The 22,484-nt window shown below is 40.9% G+C and overlaps 1 protein-coding gene across 1 annotated transcript in view; it reads right to left on the bottom strand.

Annotated features, from left to right (window-relative positions):
- Positions 1-22,484, bottom strand: part of PTPRJ (protein tyrosine phosphatase receptor type J) — a 98,453-nt gene that overhangs the window by 11,108 nt on the left and 64,861 nt on the right. Inside the window, exons 27-43 of the mRNA XM_038765224.1 lie at positions 21,292-21,543; positions 20,781-20,978; positions 18,404-18,670; positions 17,008-17,262; positions 12,946-13,206; positions 11,873-12,142; positions 10,622-10,900; positions 8,850-8,981; positions 7,059-7,263; positions 6,680-6,798; positions 5,874-5,961; positions 4,671-4,712; positions 4,050-4,058; positions 3,857-3,944; positions 2,810-2,900; positions 945-1,018; positions 717-851 (exon numbers count right to left, since the gene is read on the bottom strand). Coding sequence (XP_038621152.1) covers positions 717-851; positions 945-1,018; positions 2,810-2,900; positions 3,857-3,944; positions 4,050-4,058; positions 4,671-4,712; positions 5,874-5,961; positions 6,680-6,798; positions 7,059-7,263; positions 8,850-8,981; positions 10,622-10,900; positions 11,873-12,142; positions 12,946-13,206; positions 17,008-17,262; positions 18,404-18,670; positions 20,781-20,978; positions 21,292-21,543 — 2,765 coding nt within the window. The remainder of the gene's footprint in view (positions 1-716; positions 852-944; positions 1,019-2,809; positions 2,901-3,856; positions 3,945-4,049; positions 4,059-4,670; positions 4,713-5,873; positions 5,962-6,679; positions 6,799-7,058; positions 7,264-8,849; positions 8,982-10,621; positions 10,901-11,872; positions 12,143-12,945; positions 13,207-17,007; positions 17,263-18,403; positions 18,671-20,780; positions 20,979-21,291; positions 21,544-22,484) is intronic.

Genomic DNA, 22,484 nt, shown 5'->3' with positions numbered 1-22,484 from the left:
GGGCTCCGTTGCGGGCAGGGGAACAGCCGCACCCATGACACACTGGGAATCGTGGCACCACAGGCCGAGAACCAAGTCCCCAAACATCATCTTCATCAACAACGGTATTTACTGAGCGCTTACTATGTGTTCTGTACTAAGCACTTGGGAGAGTAAAGCAGAGTTGGCAGACACGTTCCCTCCCCATGACGAGTGTACGGTTTAGAGGAGGAGACAAACACTAATATAAATAATTTACAATACAGAATTTAAAGATATATACCTCAGGGCTGTGGGGTTGAGAGTGGGGTAAACATCTAATGCCCAAAAGTCACAGATCCAAGTACACAGATTCATTCACTCATTCACTCAATCTTACTTACTGAGCACTTACTGTGTGCAGACCACTGTACTAAGCACTTAGAAAGACAATTCAGCAGATGAGGCGCTTAGAACAGTGCTTTGCACATAGTAAGCGCTTAACAAATACCATCATCATCATCATGAGGCAGAAGAGAGAGGGCAGGGAAAAGAGGGCTTAATGGGGGAAGGACTTTTGGAGGAGATGTAACTTTCTGTGAATCCACACAAGTAGAGCAAGGCAGCAGGGAAGTAACATGAATTTACAGTACTGTATTTGCTGTAAATACAGTAATACAGTACTGTATTTTGAACTCCTGGGTGGCGAAGGTTATTCAAGTTAAGAAAGGAAATTAAACTTTTTAAAAGACACTCACCCTGCCCTGTTCAACACATTTGGTTAACATAACGATGGAATGTACATTTTTCTCCCAGACCATACGCCAGAAATCATCTAATGTGTTAGGTAAGGGTCCTTGGGTGGCAATAAAATCCTTCTTCGAGTGGTATCCCTTAAAAGAAAAATTAATTCAGTTTTAGACCACGATGGGCATATTTTTAAATATTATGCAACAAACAGTCATAACAATTGCACAGTAACTTACGGGCATGTAGTTTGCATTAATATAGTCATCTGTCATATGGTTTTGAATGGAAAGCTTAACCCGAGAAATGTCATCTGCAATATAAAAAGAAAACAATACTTACAGAATGGAACTACTACAAAAAGGGAAGTAGAAGTAATGAAACTGCAGCACTGCGAATCGGAGATTCTGCCCATTTTCTTTAAAGATTTATGGACTATTATTCAGAATACATAATATGACTTTTTCACAAAAGGATTTTGATTTTTTCATGTACAGGTAAACCTGCAAAATTACCAACAGGTACCTTCTAAACACACACATGCTGAGTCAAAGTAATAACCGAAAACGTAGCACACAGAGCTAAGAGTTAGAAACCTAATCCTAGCTGGAAATTTATACTGACTGGTTGACCACATTAAACACACAGTAGAAAGTCAATCGTCAGAACTGAGTCCAAAGCTGGTTCAAGGGAAGAGTTCGGCTGGATCCGCAATGATCTGGTGAGTGGGATCGGCTCCGGGGGCTACAGTGAGTGTTTCAGGGTAAAAGCCGTAGGTTCACACGGATCAGGTATTGTAAGTTTCTCTCTACAATGTACGCTCTTTTTGGGCAGGGGACATTCCGATCAACTCTGGTGTAGTGTACTCTCCCAAGCCCTCAGAACAGTGGCCTAGTGGAAAAACCACGTGCCAGGGAATCCGAGGACCTCAATTCTCTACCCAGCTCTGCCACTGGCCTGCTGGGTGACCTTGGTCAAATCACTAAACTTTTCTGTGCCTCAGTTTCCTCAACCGTAAAATGGGGATTCAATACGTGTTTTCCCTCCTATTGTGAGTCCCTTCTGGCTTGATTATCTTGTAACTACCCCAGGGCTTAGAACAGTGCTGGACACATAATTAGCACTTAAGGCATACCATTATTATTAGTACAGTGCTCCGTACACAAACAATAAATACGTTTGATTGATTCATTGATTGAAAGGGAGGGCACGCAAGCGAGTTGGGGCAGAGAACAGGTAAGACTGGGGAGGTTACACTGCTACATTACCCTCTCAGCATCATCAATGGTATCTACTGAGTGCTTACCATTGATTAATTTATTTAATTAATTAAAATTATTTAATTTTGTTAGTATGTTTGGTTTTGTTCTCTATCTCCCCCTTGTAGACTGTGAGCCCAATGTTGGATTGGGACTGTCTCTATATGTTGCCAGCTTGTACAACCCAAGCGCTTAGTACAGTGCTCTGCACACAGTAAGCGCTCAATAAATACGATTGATTGATTCCGAAGCGCTTAGTACAGTGCTCTGCACACAGTAAGTGCTCAATACGATTGAATGAATGAATCAATCGTATTTATTGAGCGCTTACTGTGTGCAGAGCACTGTACTAAGCACTTATGAATGAATGAACATGTAATATAAATACATATTTATATGTAATATATGTACATATTTACTATTCTATTTATTTCATTTTGTTAATATGTTTTGCTTTGTTGTCTGTTTCCCCCTTCTAGACTGTGAGCCCCGCAGTTGGGTAGGGACCGTCTCTAGATGTTGCCAACTTGTATTTCCCAAGCACTTAGTAAAGTGCTCTGCACACAGTAAGCGCTCAATAAATACGATTGAATGAACTGACTGATTAATATACTGTACTAAGTACTGGGAAAACGTACACAGATGAAAATTACACATATCCCCTGACCCTACAATTTAGCTTCTGAGATAATTTTTCTATGAATCTGGTGTGTTCAGATAATTATTCCACATATATGAGTAACTCTAATACATTCATAAGATGCTACTGTTATTAGTCTATGCATATATTTATCAGCTAAAAAAAAAACCAAGATAATTTTGACCAAGCAAAGGGAATAACTTACATGGTAGAACATTATTATATCTGTTTTTTCCCCTATTCTCAGTCATCTCCGCTGCATATTTGGGTTGATTAACTCCAACGAGCTTTAGATCCTAAATGTAAGATTAAACGATGCTCATAAAACCATTTTCCAAACTGGGCTTACACATAGTATCTGCGGTTAATGCTTGAACACAGACGACACCCTCAACGAGCCACTCACACAAACCCCAAAACACCTCTGAAATGACTTCCCCAGCTAAACAGTTTCTTAATAATAACAATAATTGAGGGCTGTCTTAATTGATCGATGCCTTTGGTGGGGAGGACATATTCCTCTCCCAACTGCTGCTACCTACGAGGTATTTTTTTATTCAGAGAGACAGGGTGAGGGAGAGGACAACGGGAGTGGACAAAAGACGGAAAGAGAATGCAAGTTTCCTATCAGCTGTGGACAGGGAACATGTCTACCAACTCTGTATTCCCCTGAGAACTTACTAGAGTGCTCTGCACACAATGAGCGCTCAATAAATACAAATGATTGATTCACAATGATACTATCAATGGTAAGAAATTACCAGTTTGTGTAGGCACAGCTGATAAGACCAACATATAACTAAATGATTGACATTGCTTTCAGCACTGTGGGCATACAGCGGTTATCAATCAATCAATCAATCAATCGTATTTATTGAGCGCTTACTATGTGCAGAGCACTGTTATACCTTGTCAGATTGTCCTACTGGCTACCCACTGGGCCTGGTGCTGTTTTCGTTTCTTTATTCAATGTCACAATCTTGCCAGACCTTTACTCTAATTCAGTTACCCCTTTTACGACTACACAACATTAGCCATTAAGGCTTCTTTAAGATATGGAAGATATTAAAGTTTACAATTAGAGTGAGCTTGGTATTTATCTTCTTTCCACATATAACTGTCTGCTACACCAGTCTAATGCCCACCCTCAGTTCCCAAACAAGAACTCATTATCTAGCAAAAGGCATTTTTAACACCCACCCCACACACACAAAAAAGTCCCTAAAATTTAAATTCCTTGAGGAACACATACTTCATACTCTTCTGCAAATCCACAGTTGGAATCAGCCTGCTGTTTCTTGAAGTAGGATTCAAAATTTTCCACTTTAATTAACTTTGATCTATAAAAATAAAGCTATATTTTAGCATTTCATTTAACATACCAAAATTCAGCATGGGAATAAAATAAGACACAATATTTTGAAAATATAAATCAGTTTACTTACTTTTTTGGTCTGACATAAAAAGGGAGAGAAAAACAAACAGTCAACCATTGTAGTTTGGCATTTAGGTTTAAACACAGTCATAAGCCATATTGTTAGAAGCACTTTTTTCTCATAAAAAAGTGACTCAGAAAATACTTGAAAAACAATAAATTCTACAGAATAAAATACAAATTCATTGTGCATTGACTACATATTCCATTGACGTATTTATGAAATTTATTAGTGGCCCCCGCCTTAGCAGGTAAAGCCACCTGGGTGGGGATTTCTCAATGGCAGGCATTCATTCATTCATTCAATCATATTTATTGAACGCTTACTGTGTGCAGAGCACTGTACTAAGCGCTTGGGAAGTACAAGTTGGCAACATATAGAGATGGTCCCTACTCAACAGCGGGCTCACAGTCTAGAAGGGGGAGACACATAACAAAACAAAACATATTAACAAAGTAAAATAAATAGAATATGTACAAGTAAAATAGAGTAATAAATATGTACAAACATATATACATATATACAGGTAATGCTTAGATATGCCCATAAGTGTCAGTAGAAATCAAATCAACTCAAATTCCCCACTGTGTAACTTTAAAATCATGACTTGCAGATGAAATATTAACTCACTTTATTTGAGAAAAGGACACTTCATTGTTTTTTGCATATTTCCTGTACCAAAAAAAATACATATCAGACCAAAAGTACCGGTAAAACATTCCACAGTTTTTCAGGAACCCTCTCTTGGTAAATAAATTCTCATGTATGCCCTTTATGAATCTTTAGCTAAAGTTAAATTCTACCAGATTTTCAACAAAATTGAACAAAACATTGATATAAAGAGCTAGGTTTGCTTATTCCTTCCCTTTCCCACCCCATGGATCAATGCCATTAGGATTGAAATTGGCCCCATCACCTATTTCTGACAAGTTTCTGACAAGACTTTTCTTGTGACTACGTTATCCTAATGTGAAAGAGATGAAAAAGACTCAATTGGTGTTTCAGAGAGAGAAAAAAATTGCAGAACACTTCAGTTAATTAAGCATTCCTGAATTGAGCTAGTAAGTATAAGCTCCAAATATTAAAGGATGGCCTTAAGGGAAAACACAGCTTCCACACGCTTTCACCATCAAATGTAAAAGCAGTACTAATCCATGATAGGTCTAACCGGCCTTGCATTAAATTCTAGAAAGTGGGTTTTCTGACTTGATAAGCCAAAGATATTCTGAATTCACCCAGAGGCAATGTACCTCCTATAGACACCATTGACGACTGCTTCCTTGAAATACATCAAAAGAATAAGAAGGTAGAGCAGGCATCTAAAACTTTAATTCCCAGCAGTGGTAACAAAATTTCCCTAACCCAAAATGTTGCCCCACTTCCAGTCTCACCAATCCTACCATAACCTCTACCTTGATCTCTGTAATGAGTTCTTCATAACTTCTGCTCACACAACAAGGAACCCAAGGTCTAACAATGGATAGGACTGGAGCATGAATCCAGGCCTGGGCATTCATTAGAATAACAAGCTCCAGTGCCCTTACAAAGGAAAGGTAGGAACTCTATTTACGAGACGTGAGGTGGCCACAGGAAATTTCCGATTCTGTTGTACTGTACCTTCCCAATCGTTTAGTACAGTGCTCTGCACACAGGAAGTGCTCAATCACTGCCATGTCTTTCCTTCCCTTCTCTTCCTCTCCCCCTCTTCTTCTCCCTTTTACTCTGCTTCTCCCTCCTCCCCTTAAGCCCCACCCCTTCAAAGCTCCATCCCCAAGATTGCTCTAAATAAAAAGTTCAAGTCCCTGCCAAACAAAGTTAGGAAACATAAATCACCTTTTCCTTCTCCAGAAGATAAAGCCTCCCACAGCCACTACAACAAGGGCACCAAATATGCACCCAAATACAGCTCCACAGATGACACCTGGTGGAAAAAACATACGAGAACTCAATCATGTCACTCATAACAACTGACTGAGATCAAGCTTGGATGAGGCAAGTCTGCTCTTCAGATGTCAGAAATGTTTGAAAGGCAAAAGGCCAAAGTGGTTTCAGGAAACTTGCATTTTCTCCTACGTGAAGCCGCACTCTTCTGCTCTTACCTAGTTATTAGCACAGTCATCCTTCAAGGATATTTTTTAAAAAATCAATTTAGGACACAGCAAATTTCCCATTCCAAGGTTGAATAGGGATACATAGTGGTGTGGCAAGCAAGAATGAGACACTAGGACTACTTGAATGAAGAGAAGGAGAAAAGGCCTATTTCTGGAAGTGAAAAGGAAATGGGTAATGGGCCAATGCCATTACCACTAGCAGTTTTAACTCGAAGAGCAGAAGAGGAGCATAAACTGAAGACATCAAAGAAAGAGATAGTAAGAGACACAAATGAAATTCTTTAAAGAGGGTCCCACTTCTTTTCTTCACTTAGCTAAGAAATGGTGAACAAGACAAGCAAAAACATTCAGCTACTTATTGAACTCACCAAAAAAATCTGACGGCATTAGCTACCATTATTATTATTATTACCACAACACTGAATAAAGTATATACTCTGTTGCTTCCTGGGTTTCTTCTAGAGATTATGGACAGCATGACAGCAAACATAAAAAGCTATTCCCTCTTGCCCATTTTTTTCTCTCTACCTGGATCTTGTGGTAACGATACTGCATTTGAAAATGGCGTAAATGACACATAGCTTTTCTCTTCCTCAATGCGTCCTTGTTTGCTAAAGTTAAATTTGGTGAAGCCTGCGATACTGGTGCTGTTGAAAAGAAGAAGGAAAGGGTGTTAAATCATGTAAACATTCAAATTTCTCTAAAAAAAAAAAAACAATCATGGTGGGGGGAATCAAGATTTGGCTTTAAATTTCAAGCTGCAATAGGGTAATAACTGCAAGCTGCAATAGCTGCAAGCTGCAATAGGGTAATAACAGTATTAAGAGTATTTACTGAGGACCTAATGAATGCCATGCATTGTACTACACATTTTGGAAGTAGAACAAAAGGTTAGCTAGGGAAATACCGGTATGAGCTAAGAGGTTCCAATCTCCCATTGAAATAGCCTCCTGTAGTGGATTCATTTCCCACTTCAACTTCATATTTTAAGTCATCGGACAAGACTGAGGCTCTGTTTTCTTCAATTTCTATAAAGTAAGTCACATAAGTATTCGATTCCTTTTTCTTGAAGTCCTCATATGAGTAGTTCAGGACGTTCTTGCGAGGGTTACCTATGAAATAAACACATTATTCACAATTAAAACAAGTAAAAGGCTCACAAAACAGAAACAACCCAAACATTATTTGTATTCACACCACAGTTCTCTAAGTAAGTGCCTTCTAAGTAAATCAGGCCCTGAGTCAAACAGCCATTCATAAGCTCAGGGAAAGGTTAAGGGTGTAAAATTGGCAAAAATTAAGGACTGGGACTCAAGAATCCTAAATCTCCCAGCTCTACCCCTGACTCATAGAGACAGGGCGCAAATCACTTAACCATCTCAAATTTGTTAATGAAACCAGATAATAAACCAGATACCTGAATGCCTCTCGAGGCATGTGGCTTCAGTCTGTCACAAGAATGGGTAGCCATCATCATTATCCTTCTGTACTTGCATCTTTTATTTCCCCCAGAGCACTTAGGTATCTATCTGTATTTATATTAATGTTCTTCTCCCTTCCTCTCTCCCCCCGCTAGACTGTTAAATTCCCTGTCTATCTCCTCTGTCATACTGTAGTCTTCTAAGTGCTTGGTACCATGCTCTGCATACAGTAAGCACTCGATAAATATAATTGATTGATTTCAAATTGTTGGTCTCTATTATTAGACCACTATTTTGAAAAGGATCCAGTCTAGGGTTTAGAGTTAAATGGGGTCCCAAAGTTTTTTTGGGGGGGGGAGTGGGTAGCCAAGGTCTCCCAGGTATCAGCCACCCAAGGAACTCAAATATCCCAGTGGCTATCTTATAAAAAAGAGCCAAGGCCTTAAGTAAAACCAAGTGGAATTTAGATTTACGCCTTGAAAGCAACGAACCCAAAAGGCAATGAAAACCTCTTTAATGGAAAATTTTAATAACTAATAAAACTTCGTCTTTGAAAATCCAGGCCCCCAACTGTGATAAGCACACATGGTAACTTGATCACTTTCTTCCTAAAACCAAAACTGCTGTGACATTACACAACCTGAAAAAGAACCTGCTCTGTGCAGAAATCATGATGGGAACCTAAACCCTTCAGCAAAATCACCCTTTCAGCGTTTGAGCTACAGACAATGAAAGCTACAGTGCAAAACAAATATTTATCTGAATGAGAACATTTACTTTTATATTGCCATATTGTAACAATAACAGAAACAATGATGGCATTTATTAAGCGCTTATTATGTGCAAAGCACTGTTCTAAAAACTGGGGAGGTAACAAGGTGATCAGGTTGTCCCACGGGGGGCTCACAGTCTTAATCCTATTTTTACAGATGAGGTAACTGAGGCACAGAGAAGTTAAGTGACTTGCCCAAAGTCACACAGCTGACAATTGGCAGAGCCAGGATTTGAGCCCGTGACCTCCGACTCCAAAGCCTGGGCTCTTTCCACTGAGTCACGCTGCTTGTACTCTCCCAAGTGCTTAGTACAGCGTTCTGCACACAGTAAGAGCTCAAAAAATATAACTGACTGACTCTGTCTTGTCTTATGCCTTCGGGTCGTCTCCAACCCAAAGCAAAGTCATGGACACATTTCTCCCAGAACAACCTTAGGGGACACCAAAATGATGATACTATCACAAGGCCATGATGCAGGAACCTAACCAAAGAGGAGCTCCTTACCTTCACCTGTTGTAAGGATTACTGCATATGCTTTAATTGGTCCATTCGTGGCATTAAACCCACTGAACTTCACTTTCAGTGAATTGTGACTGACGGAAATAACATTTGGCGGTTCGACTGGTTCAGGAGGATCTGTGCCAAAATGAGAGTTATTTCGGTATTAATAACAGAAAATAATGAAGTGTCGCATGATAATACTTGCCTCCTCTTGGAGCCATTCTAATCAAAGGGAAAGTATAGAAATATTCCCAGTGTTGTGGATTACACACTTTTCACCTGTATGTCTGCTGCCCTTTTGGGGTACAACCTTCCTGAGTAGGTCTAACGGCTAGTTCTGGACAATGTTACGATGATAATGATGATTATGGTACTTGCTGAGTGCTATTTTCTATCAAGCACTGGGATAGATACAAGTTAATCAGCACGGACACAATCCCTGCCCCTCACGGGGCCCATAGTCTAAATGGTAGACAGAATAGGTACTGAATCCCCATTTTACAATTGAAGTAATAGAGGCCCAGAGAAGTGAAGTGACTTATGCAAAGTCACACAGCAGGCAGGTGGAAGAACTGGTATTACAACCCAGGTCCTCTGATTCCCAGGTTTGTGCCCTTTCCATTAGACCAGTAAGAATGCAGATGTAGATTAAGTCCCTCAGGATGACACCATTTAGTATTTTTTTATGATATTTGTTAAGCACTTACTATGTGTAAAGCAATGTTCTAAGCACTGCGAGGGGGGATACAAGATGATCAGGTTGTCCCACTTGGGGCTCACAGTCTTAATCCCCATTTTTACAGATGAGGTAACTGAGGCACAGAGAAGTTAAGTGACTTGCCCAAGGTCATACACCTAAGTGGCAGAGTCAGAATTTGAACCCATGACCTCTGACTCCCAAGCCTGTGCTCTTTCCACTTAGCCATGCTGCTTCTCTATTTTCCTATTATTTTCAGAAAAACAAGGACATAAACTTCCTCCTTAGAAATTCCAGGAAGGTGTAGCACTTTTTCCACAGACTCTCTCTGCTTCAGGACAGCCTCCCTGCCCAGAGCATACAGAATCTCTGTGAGAAAGTCCCAATCTCTGGGTGTGTTAATGCTGGATATTTGCTAATTGTCAAAACAGTATTTTTGATTACAATGTGGGACTCAGTACAGAGCTTCGCACACAGTACGCGCTCAATAAATACCACTGATAGACCCATCATCCCATATGCATCACCTGCAAGCTCGTTAGAGGAGGGGAACGTGCTTACCAACTCTGTTGTATTGAACTACCCTAAGCACTTAGTACACTACTCTGCCCACAGTAAGCGCTCAATAAATACCACTGATTGATCTCTGAATGATGTAGCTCTTGGGTTTGGTGTCAGTTTATAAGGCAATAAAATCAGGGATAAATGGATTTTGCCTGTCACAAGAGATTCCCAAATCACAGTGAAATAATTTTTGCTAGTTATTCTTGGTCTCATTATCAAAAAAACTCATCCCTTCTCTTTCAGGTTATATCCCGTGATCTATAAAACACAAGATGCTGAATATGAATTTTCTCCCCAAATTAATCTACCACAAGCCCTTGCCTCACTAAAATGATACTATACTGCCAAATTTTCATGCAAATTATAAGCTATAAAATGAATAACAATCAGGAAATCTTCATTTGAATAATAATGATGGCATTTGTTAAGTGCTTACTACATTCTGATACCACTACCTCCAATCACAATCACTGCATAATGCTGAAAGTGTCACCTACACATTTTTATAACCCACCCGTGATATCCGTAACACAGCTTTCTTCTCTCGGAATACTCTCATTTCCACAGGACTGGGTTGTTACACTGATATTGTAAGAAGTGGCGTAACTTAAAAGGGTCACATTTGTCACACTTGTGGAGTGACAGGCTGGAAGATGGGTTTCATTCCTCCATTCCCCGTGGATCACTTCCATTCTGAAACCGGTATTTGTACCAGGAGGGCAAATCCACTTCAGAATTAGGGCAGGCTGTTTGGGCACAGGTTCGCACCAAAATGAAGTCAAGGGTGCTGCGACTGAAAGAGAAGAAAGCAAGTAGCAGCGCTTAAATAAACAAGGTGGATTCATTTTATATTGTACTCTCCCAAGCACTCAGTATAGTGCGCTGTACAGAGCAAGCACTCAATAAATATGATTGACTCAGTGAAATAAGATCAATTCATGTCTTTCCGCTCCAAGGGCTTCCCATCCACCTCACATCGAAGAGAAACTCCTTAGTATCTATTTTAAAGTACTCGATCAGCTCACCCCTCCTACTTTACTAAACTCAGTGATCTGCTACTACAGCCCAGACCTGCATAATTTGCTTCTCCAGTGCCAAAACTACTCACAGTACCTCAGACTCATGTATCTTACTACTGATTTCTTGCCCATGTCCTCCCAATGGTGTGGCACCCTCACCACCTTCACATACGACAGACCACTATCTTCCCCACCTTCAAAGCCTTATTAAAATCCTACCTCCTCCAAGACGCCTTCCCCAACTAAGCCCTCATTTTTCCTACTCCCTCTCCCTTCTGTCACCTATCAATCAATCATATGTATCGAGCACTTGTTCTGTGTGTCCAGAGCACTGTACTAAGTGATTCAGACAGTATAACGAAGGAGGAAGACACATTCCCTGCCCACAAGCTGGATCTGCACCCTTTAAGCACTTGATATTCACCTGACCCTCTGCCCCACAGCACTTATGTGTACATCCATAATTTATTTTATTGCCGGATGCAGTGATCCAGCTGCTCTAAGGTGTTAAACTCTACTTGCAATCCATCTACAACATACTCCCAACACTTCTGTTCGGTAGTATCTTCCATTAAAATGATCCCAGAACTTACTCCTCCCTTTCTTCATTTTCTAATTTGTATTGTGACATTTGTGAAAAAGGAAAGCCAAAGAACTATCAATTACAAGGGAAAAAAATTAAACAGGTGAAAAAAATACACTGATACACCCTAGAAAGCATTTCTTTTCAGGGCCCTGACATTTACCTGTACATTTTGATGCACTGCTGACTGGCTCTCCCTCAGTAAAGTGATCCCCTGCTTGTGGAACTATTTTGAATGTGTAAGAAGTACCAGGGCTTAAACCTGTGATGCTAGCACTTGGCACATTAGATGTCTGGTTTCTGGCAGTTTCGTTATTTTCAATAAATATGAGATAGGTATATGCAGCAGAAGCATTATCTTGGTTTTGCCATCTTAAGGTCATCTCTGTTGTGGCAACACTCAAAACTTCAATGCCAAACACTTTGCTAGGTCCTGGTCAATAAAAAAAAAAAAACAGTCAGTCAGTCAATCATATTTATTAAGGGCTTACTGTGTGCAGAGCACTGTACTAAGCACTTGGGAAGGTACAATACAACTGACAGATTCCCTGTCCACAACCAGCTTATAGTCTGGGGATAGGAGGTACAGACATAAATATAAATACATTACAGATATGTACATAAATGCTGTGGGGCTGGGAGGGAGGGTGAATAAAGGGAGCAGGTCAGGGTGATGTAGAAGGGAGTGGGAGAAGAGGAAAGGAGGACTTAGTGAGATATAAGTGAATACAGGAACCTTTACTGAATCCAAAAAACAAACAACTAAAGCTAAATTATTCCAGAGAGAGACGTTAATGATCACCAACTGTGGAATGGTGCAAATAAAATTTTAGACAATAGTTAAAAAGATTAGTCTTCTTAGAAAAAAGCTGCTTTTGAATTTCCTACAAAGCCTTTTTCTTCTAAATGCAGTTCATTTATTTTTGATTTTCTTTCACAATCATGGGAAAAAATATTTAGTTCCTCTAAAGAATGGTGAGCACATTAAGTCATTGTGGGATTTTAGCCACCAATTCTAAAGTAAATGCCAGTTCTGTCTACCTATGCCACCATACTGTATGACTTGACCAGAAGTTATGCCAATACAAATGTTTAACATTAAATATAATTAATGAAATTGATAAATTTCATTAATTTAAACACCATTTCCATGCGAGAGACAGAACCTTTTCTAGTCAACTTAATCTTTCCTCCCTTGACAATGATGGAAGCAAGACGACATTTTGAAAGACTTACTCGTATATACAACTGTAAAGTTTGGTCTCCCTTCTGTCTGATTTTTCACTTCTGGAAAGATTGTGATGTTATAGGGTGTACCAGGGCTTAGCCCGGTGATGCTAGCGTTTTTGAAGACAGACGTTTGGTTCCAAAGTTCATCTCCATTCACCGATAAGCGATAAAGGTAGGTGTCAGAAGCATTGTCATTGTTTTTCCATGCTAATTCTATTGTAGTTGTATTCACTCCTACAACTCGGATATCAAACACTGCATTGGGTTCTGTTTAAAAGAAGGGGGAAGAATGCACATCAAAAAAGGGAAAAAATGGGATGATAAAAAAATTATACGTCCAATACTACCCTAATGACTATTTGAGAAAAAATAGAAGCAATACACATCAATGTGGTGACATTATAAATAAAAGGGCATTCCTTAAAAAAAATAGAGAAATCAACAGTAAGAGCGAACAATAAAGTTAGTAGACATAAACCAAGTCCTCAAGGTACCTTGAGGACTCCCAATTTAGTGGGGGACTAGATACTAAAATAAATTATCATGTAGGTAACTCCATATGCATATAAAGTTATATACATATGTGCTATGAACAGTTAGCAGACCCTAACCCCACTGGGAGGATTAGAAAACTACTGAATTCACTTCACTTTCAATGTTAGAGAAAAAACTATGCTACTCTGCCCCCAAGACAATGATAGCATATCATTCTGTATATCTCTAGTTACTTTGCTCCTATAAATTAAACATTTTCCGATCTACTATCTCACTTTGGACCTGATCAACGGAAAGTTGAAAGGGACAGTCATTAATAGATGAGGAAAATTCAAGTCAAAGTGTTTGTGACTTTGCCCAGCTAATCAGCGACAGAATAGAAAGCAGAATCCAGGACTCCTGAAATGGAGTCAAATCCCCTTTTCACTAGACCATCAGTCAATCAGCCACATTTACTGAGCATTTACTGTGTGCAGAACTCTGTACTAAGCACTTGACCATCCTGCTGGGGTTCAAGTAAGCCTTCTTAGCAGCAATTCATTTTTCATCTAAGCAATGCAGTTATATTTGCAGAGAGGCGGCTTATCCTAGTGGAAACAGCACAGTCCTGGAAGTCAGAGGAACTGGGTTCTAATCCCGGCTCTGTCATTTACCTACTGTGTGGCCTTGGGCAAGTCATTCTGTGCCTCAGTTTCCTCATCTGTAGAATGGGGATTCAATGCTTGTTATCCCTCCTACTTAAACTGTGAGCCTCATGTAAGACAGGGACCAAGTCCAACCTGGTTATTTTTATCTACCCTAGCCCTTAATACAGTGCTTGATAGGTAGGAAGGTACTTAAATATCACAATTATTAATATTATTATTATTCTTAGTTGTCCTGTCGGGTGCTTCTCAAACTCTTCATTTGTAAACTATTTTACAAACTTTTCTCAAAACTTTGCATTTGGGTCAACTTCACAGTAGAGTGAAGTTCTTCCTTCTCTTTATCCTCAGATTAACTCCAACAATCCCTCCCCTCCTCTCTCAGCTACATTCACAGGTACATTTTACATGCATTATAACCAAACCATAAAATTCGTTCTTGAATGGCTCCTAACTTTGGCATTTTTCATTGTCACATATAATCCACTTTGGGGAAGCTCAATTTGAGACAAAGATTTCAGATTATGCTCTATTTCCAGTCTACTGCGGAATACATGCATTTTTTGGCACAACTTTAGGGATCAACAGCATTATTTCAAGAGGCAAAGGATCATCCACAGTGATCTCACCCCTGTCTCATTAAAAGTTCCCAAGCATTTGAATCTCTCTGCCTTCAAAAAATGTTCCTATGAATCACAAGAATTTTCAGTGCATTTGCTTGCTTCTTTCAGATGACTCACTGATGAGTATCTTTCAAGGAATGAATGTACTGGACCTTACACTCATTTCTGTTATAATGTGTGTTTTCATTTTTGCGACTGGGAAAGAAATGAGTTTCCAAAATACAGCTGTGATTTATAGTACAATGAACCTCACCCTAGACGCTATGTCTGATCAGATTATTTCCTATCACCCTGATTGGATTTTCATGATCAGATGCTCACTACAGTGCTTGGGACATAATAAGCACTTACTAAATAACATGAATATTATTATCTGCCAGGAGTAATGCTGCAAGCAAATGACAGAATTGCAGGGCAAGCCTGTTTATCAGTCCCCTGCTAGACCGTAAACTCCTTGTGGGCAGGTTCTGTATCTATCAGTTTTATTCTGTGCTTGCCCAAGCACTTCATACTATGCTCTGAAAATGGTAAGCGCTCAGTAAATACCACTGATTGACTCAATCATTCACTAGCAACTACACTCAATTCTATAGAGTAGGGGTCATGGTATTGATGAATCCACGTTAAAGAAAACTTGTGTTATTGTACATGTGCCTTGACCAATGTAGCCGACAACATATATACATGTTGAGCAATCATTTCTTCTGATGTCGCTTCACATCCTATCCAGATAGACAAGTGATGCAGGAGGAATTTTCTCTACCTAAAAGTGTTCTAAAGCATGGTGAAAACATGCATGATTTAAAATTCGCTCTATACTAGAAAGTGATTTTTAAGCAGTACAAATTCCCACGAGATGCTAATGACCACTGTTAAAATATCAGGAGGAGATATCAGAGAAACAGGAAGCACAAGAGTCACTTTGTTATCATCTTTCAAAGCTTGTAACCAACTTTTTAAGACTTCCCTTCCATAACTTCCTTGAATTTCACCTAAACTGCTAATAATAATAATAATACTTATGGCATTTGTTAAGCGCTTACTAGTGCGAGGCACTGTACTATGAAGCATTGTGGCCTACTGAGAGGAGCACAGGCCTAGGAGTCGGAGGACCTGGGTTCTCATCCTAACTCTGTCAACTGTTTGCTGTGTGACCTTGGGCAAGTTAGTTAACCTCTCTGTTCCTCAGTTATCTCATCTTTGAAACGTGGATTACATACAGAAGAAGCGTGGCTCAGTGGAAAGAGCCTGGGCTTTGGAGTCAGAGGTCATGGGTTCAAATCCCGGCTCCGCCACCTGTCAGCTAGGTGACTTTGGGCAAGTCACTTAACTTCTCTGTGCCTCAGTTACCTCATCTGTAAAATGGAGAGTAAGACTATGAACCCCCCATTGTACAACCTGATCACCTTGTAACCTCCCCAGTGCTTAGAACGGTGCTTTACACATAGTAAGTGCTTAATAAATGCCTTAATTATTATTACTATCCTCCTCCCTCCATCTTAGACTGTAAGCCCCAAGTGGGTAGGGACTGTGTCCAACATGATAAACTTGTATCTATCCCCGCCACTTAGAAGAGTACTTGACACATAGTAAATGCTCAACAAATACCATTAAAATTTTAAAAAGACATTTGCTATTTCAATTATTTTCCAACCAGTTTTCACACTGCATAGGGATTTGCAGATCTGCACCTACACTGCCGAAGCAGTGATACCTGTACCCAGCCTGGGGCCTATATTTGTCAAAAGATCACCATTTAATATAAAATTTCCAAGTGACTAACATGTGCTCTAACAAATGCCCTGAAAATGTTTATTCACTGAAAGAGCTGTCCCTTTACCCAGCAGGTGGTAGGTATGTCAGCTGGTGGGGCAGGAGGAAAACAATAGATTCAAAAATAGAAAAAAAAAATGGCTGGCATCTATACGGATTATTATGATTTTTAAAAAGGACCAGTAGATTGAAACGTTGGCCAAGTTAGGAGGCTTCAGAAGGGTTTAAATAGAGATGTGTGCCATAAGCCCATGCTGGATTTTTAGTTGGGAAGGTTAAGCAATCCATCAGTCACTGTTATTTATTGGGCACTTACTGCATGCAGAGTACTAGACGAAACACAATAGAGTCAGTACACACGTTCCCTGCCCACAGTGAGCTTTCAGTCTAGTGGGAGAAACACATCCTTCGCTATGAGGGTGGATGTCAAGGAAAGAGCCATGCCTTTGTGACACTAACAGACACAGAATATTGAGCTGAATTCACCATGGGCTTCTGTCCCAAGAAAACATTCCGTACATTCAACAACTTACTGGTAGTGATGCTTATTCTTTCAGATGCTCCTTCAGTTGTACCTGCTATTTGTGGAAAGAGTTCAAAGGTATAAGTGGTACCAGGTTCTAATTCTCTTATCACAGCACTTTCTGTTGTAAATACTTCATTCCTAGGAGGTGATGTAGGTTCTGTAATAAGTATTCTGAAAGATGTAGAATCATTGCTGGTCCAAGCTAATCCAATTTCTGTTGTGCTGACGTTTGTCACCCGAAAGTCGGAAACTGGCTGTGGAGCTGTAAGGGAAAAAGAAAGGCATTCAATAATAATAATGGCATTCATTAAGCGCTTACTATGTGCAAAGCACTGTTCTAAGCACTGGAGAGGTTACAAGGTGATCAGGTTGTCCCACGGGGGGCTCACAGTCTTAATCCCCATTTTACAGATAAGGGAACTGAGGCTCAGAGAAGTGAAGTGACTTGCCCAAGGTCACACAGCAGACATGTGGCGGAGCCGGGATTCGAACCCATGACCTCTGACTCCAAAGCCTGTGCTCTTTCCACTGAGCCACGCTGCTTCTCTCTGCTTTATTCAGAACCACTAGAATGCTTCCTAAATTGAAAACAGAGACTGGCCCTCCAAATATTTTCAGTTCAATGAACTATATTCAGAGTTCAGCAGTTAAATTAGTACAGACAGTGCCACTCTGGAAACCAGATCATCCCAGATTTTCTAGGGGAGGAGTTCTGATCATTTGATCTTAACACTTGATCCTAACACTTCTGACCTGAAGAAAGCTGAACCCACCTAAACCAGAACCTTAGAGAAACTTCCAACGCTCCTCTCACACTCTCCTTCCAGGGCCTTCTTTCCCAGCTCTTAATACAGCACTCTGCATAAAGCAGACACTTAAAACATACTATTACTATTATCACTACTATTAGCACCATCGATGCTGCCCAAAGGCCAGAGAAAACAAAGTTTCTCTTGTTCCAAAGCTACCTAATCTCTATCATTTCTAAACTTAATTCACTGAAAACAAACCCCTCCAAATAATGAAGGGATGGGGGGACAAACAGATTCCACTTCTTCAGAGGAGGAAGAGGAGAAGTTATCATGAATGGAAGCAGGGGAGCTCCTTTTCTTTGGAATGTGAATTGTTCTGTGATGAAATACCACCTCACATCCCTCCACCCGCCCCTTCAACCAGCCAAAACCACACACACACACTCAAATAGCAAGAAACACAAATGCCACAAATTGCAAGCTAATAGATGCCCCAATGATTCTGTTGCCAGCTGCTACTCTCCACTAAACTCCCCTTGCCATCTGTTCACCTGGTCAGAAGCTCTCTATTCAGCTTCTAATACAGAGCTGGTACTCAGTAATTAATACCAACAGATGGCATTCAGTAAGATTATGTCTCCATGAAGTCACCTGTATAAGCTTCTGTAAAGTTTGGCAGGCCTTCAGGAAAACCCTGTCTTTGTGGATACACAGTGAACTTATACAAGGTGCTAGAATTCAGTCCAGTGATGACAGCTCTTCTCCAGTCGGATGATGCGTGAAATGAAGTATCACTACCGTACTCAACAAGGATTCTGTAGGTGTAGGCAGATGAAGAGTTATCTTCGTTTTCCCAGGTTAGGCTCACTTCTGACGCAGTGACATTCACAGCCTGGACATCGAAAATTTGACTCATGTCTGTTAAAAACGATAAAACAAAGCATGACTAGCAGAAGGAAGAGAATTTCCAAAAAAGCATTATCATTTTCGTCAATGCATGTAATTATTTCAAGGATACAACAGGGCTCTCTATGTCAACATTCATTTTTGTGTTTATTGTTATAAGCGCTCAGTAGAGCGCACAGTAAGCGCTCAATAAATATGATTGAATGAATAAGAGGCCACCTTCAGATGTCTCTGCCCCAGGTCGACATTCCCTCTGGAGGAGAGGACTGGCTTCCCTCCCTCAAGTTCCAGGATCCCCTATAGAGGCAGCATGGCACTGTGGATAGAGCAGGGGCCTGGGAATCAGAAGGTCATGGGTTCTAATCCCACCTCGGCCACTTGTCAGTGGTGTGGCCTTGGGGAAGTTACTTCACTTCTCTGGGCCTCAGTCACCTCATCTGCAAAATGGGGATTAAGACTGTGAGCCCCACATGGGACAGGGACTGCGTCCAACCCGATTAGCTTGTTATTCACTCCAGCATTTAGTACAGTGCCTGGCACATAGTATTACCATTATTATTACCGACAAGGCTGCTTGGGTTATTTTACTTTTCCTGGTTTTTTTTCCTTTTATTCAGATTTGCAACCCCTTGGTTCTCTTCTCCGTCTGCCTACATTTCCATTAAAAAACCAAGCTCCAAATATGAGTGAAAAACTCTTTATGAGGTAGTCCATTTAAACTAAGACTACGGAGAGAGTGGAACCAAATGTCATCCCAACCGAAGAACCTTAATTTCATAGAGAAGCAGCATGGCTCAGTAGGAAAGAGCCCGGGCTTTGGAGTCAGAGGTCATGGGTTCAAATCCTGGCTTCACCAATTGTCAGCTGTGTGACTTTGGGCAAGTCACTTCACTTCTCTGTGCCCCAGTTACCTCAGCTGTAAAATGGGGACTGAGACTGTGAGCCCCATGAGGGACAACCTGATAATCTTGTAGCCTACCCAAGCGCTTGGAACAGTGCTTTGCACATAGTAAGTGCTTAATAAATGCCATCATTATTATTATTATTATTATTATTTTGAATCCCATAAACAGTAGCTGAAAATTACTTCTTCAGCCTCAATGCAGGCCCTTCTATGAGCTCAGAAAAGTCCCTGGTGTCCCAGGACAGTCTCCAGAGCCACGCCAGGCCAGACTAGCCCAACCAAACCAGACTGGCCCTTTGACAGCTCCCAATCCCCAACTAGGGCACCAGCCAAATGGGGTCAGAAGTTCAAGAAGGCCGGCTCTTCCACTCTGGCACGACTAACCACCTGTGTCCAGCAAACGTTATAATATTAATTATTATTGTGGTACTTGTTAAGCACTTACGATGCGACTGTTCAAGCATTTGAATCTGTATATACAGGTTTATCAGGTTGGATACTGTCCCTGTTTCACATGGCGCTCACACTCAATCCTCATTTTTCAGAGGAGGTAATTGAGGCCCAAAGAAATGAAGTGACTTACCCAAGGTCACAAAGCAGTCATGTGGTAGAGCCAGGATTAGAACTCACAGTCTTAATCCCCATTTTACAGATGAGGTAACTGGGGCACAGAGAAGTTAAGTGACTTGCCCAAAGTCACACAGCAGAAAACTGGCGAAGCCGGAATTAGAACCCATGACATCCAACTCCCAAGCCCAGACTCCTTCCCACTGAGCCACGCTGCTTCACTGAGAGCTCACCTCCTCCAGGAGGCCTTCCCAGACTGAGCCCCTTCCTTCCTCTCCCCCTCGTCCCCCTCTCCATCCCCCCATCTTACCTCCTTCCCTTCCCCACAGCACCTGTATATATGTATATATGTTTGTACATATTTATTACTCTATTTATTTATTTATTTATTTATTTATTTTACTTGTACATATCTATTCTATTTATTTTATTTTGTTAGTATGTTTGGTTTTGTTCTCTGTCTCCCCCTTTTAGACTGTGAGCCCACTGTTGGGTAGGGACTGTCTCTATATGTTGCCAATTTGTACTTCCCAAGGGCTTAGTGCAGTGCTCTGCACATAGGAACCACTCAATAAATACAATTGATGATGATGATGTGACGAAAACCCAGTGGCTTCAACTGCACCCTCTCCAAATGCGGATCCAACTTACTTGTCCAGATTTCCATAGTCACGGGGTCTCCTTCGGTCCCATCAGCCGCTTGGGAAAAAATTGTGGCTGTGTATTGGGTACTGGGTTTCAATCCCACAACATTAACTCGGGTCAGCTGGGGTGCCTGTTCACCTTCGGGAGTCACACTTGTGGACACATCTTTTTGGCAGGTTACACTGACATCTGTTGAATTGGTCACTGTAACAGGCATACCAAATAAAGGATTCATTTCTGGGTTTAAACAATGCATGAAAGACATCTGTGTGGAAAGACCAGGATCTCGCCTTCCGCAAACCAAGTTGACATACCCCAGCATGAAAAGGCAATTTCCTGTAATTTTATAATGGTACTTTTTCCTTAAACATAACCGACTCATAATGGCCAAGGGTTCCTTCCCTCTGACCACATCCACCTTTCCCACAATCTCATACTACGGAAAATGCTCGAGGCAAAGGAGTTGGCACAATTTCACTTGAGCTGGAGTTCAGCAGAGAGCACAATTCCTCCTCACCTGTACTGGGGCCTATGTTCTCGTTAGGCTCATTTCCTTCTACAGGATCAATTCTGGCCCAGCACTGGAAGCCGTGTTTCAGCTCTGTGATGTTAACTTGCATAATTTGGGAAGTCTGGTTGGCAGTTCCATTCTCTTCAATGAGCATCCGATACAGGTATGTAGCTACAGCAGGGTCACTGTTCCGCCAGACCACGCTGACCTCCGTTGGACCAACGTTCGTATGATGGACATCGAATACTGGACTCGGTTCTGTTAAAAATAAAATAGACCATTATCTGCCCCAGAACCAGAAGGGTGAAATCCACCCGAACATAGTAACACCTGGTTTCACAAATTCTTCCATCTTCCATATACAAGTTCTCCCCACTCTAGACTGTAAGCCTGTGGTGGGCAGGGAAGATGTCTACCAACTCTGTGACAGTGTACTCTCCCAAGCACTTTGTACAGTGTTCTGCAGACAGCAAACACCCCATAAATAAGACTGATTGATAAGAGATAAAAGGCATGGTATTTGAATACTATGACACATACATATAGACACTGCAAAACCAGAAATAATTAGCAGCCGTTGTACAAGAATCAGGGCCAAAGGATCATAGAATCTGCTCTATATAATCCCTTTTTATTATCTCTGCCACAGAGATAGAAAGAAAAAAGGAGGATGGTAACTGTTTTAAAATCTAGAGATTTAGGTTAATGATCATGCAAATGGTGAGAAATTACCTTAATGTACAAGTTTGAGTCCAATCAATAATTTGACTAAGCGCTTATTATGTGCCAGGAACTATACTAAGCCCTGGGGCAGATACCAGCTAATCAGGTTGGACACAGTCTATGTCCTACATGGAGCTCACAACATTAAGAGAAGCAGCGTGGCTCAGTGAAAAGAACACGGGTTTGGAGTGAGTGGTCATGGGTTCGAATCCCGGCTCCGCCACATGTCTGCTGTGTGACCTTGGGCAAGTCACTTAACTTCTCGGAGCTTCAGTTACCTTATCTGTAAAATGGGGATGATGACTGAGCCTCACGCGGGACAACCTGATCACCTTGTATCCCCCCAGCGCTTAGAACAGTGCTTTGCACATAGTAAGCGCTTAACAAATGCCAAATGCCATTAATTCCTACTTTTCAAATGAGGTGACTGAGGCACAGAGAAGTGACTTGACCAAAGTGACACAGTGAACAAGTGA

This window comes from Tachyglossus aculeatus, chromosome 22, assembly GCF_015852505.1.
Source record: "Tachyglossus aculeatus isolate mTacAcu1 chromosome 22, mTacAcu1.pri, whole genome shotgun sequence".
NCBI lineage: Eukaryota > Metazoa > Chordata > Mammalia > Monotremata > Tachyglossidae > Tachyglossus > Tachyglossus aculeatus.
Note: the sequence above shows the minus strand (reverse complement) of the source record. Positions and strands in the feature narration are given on the sequence as shown.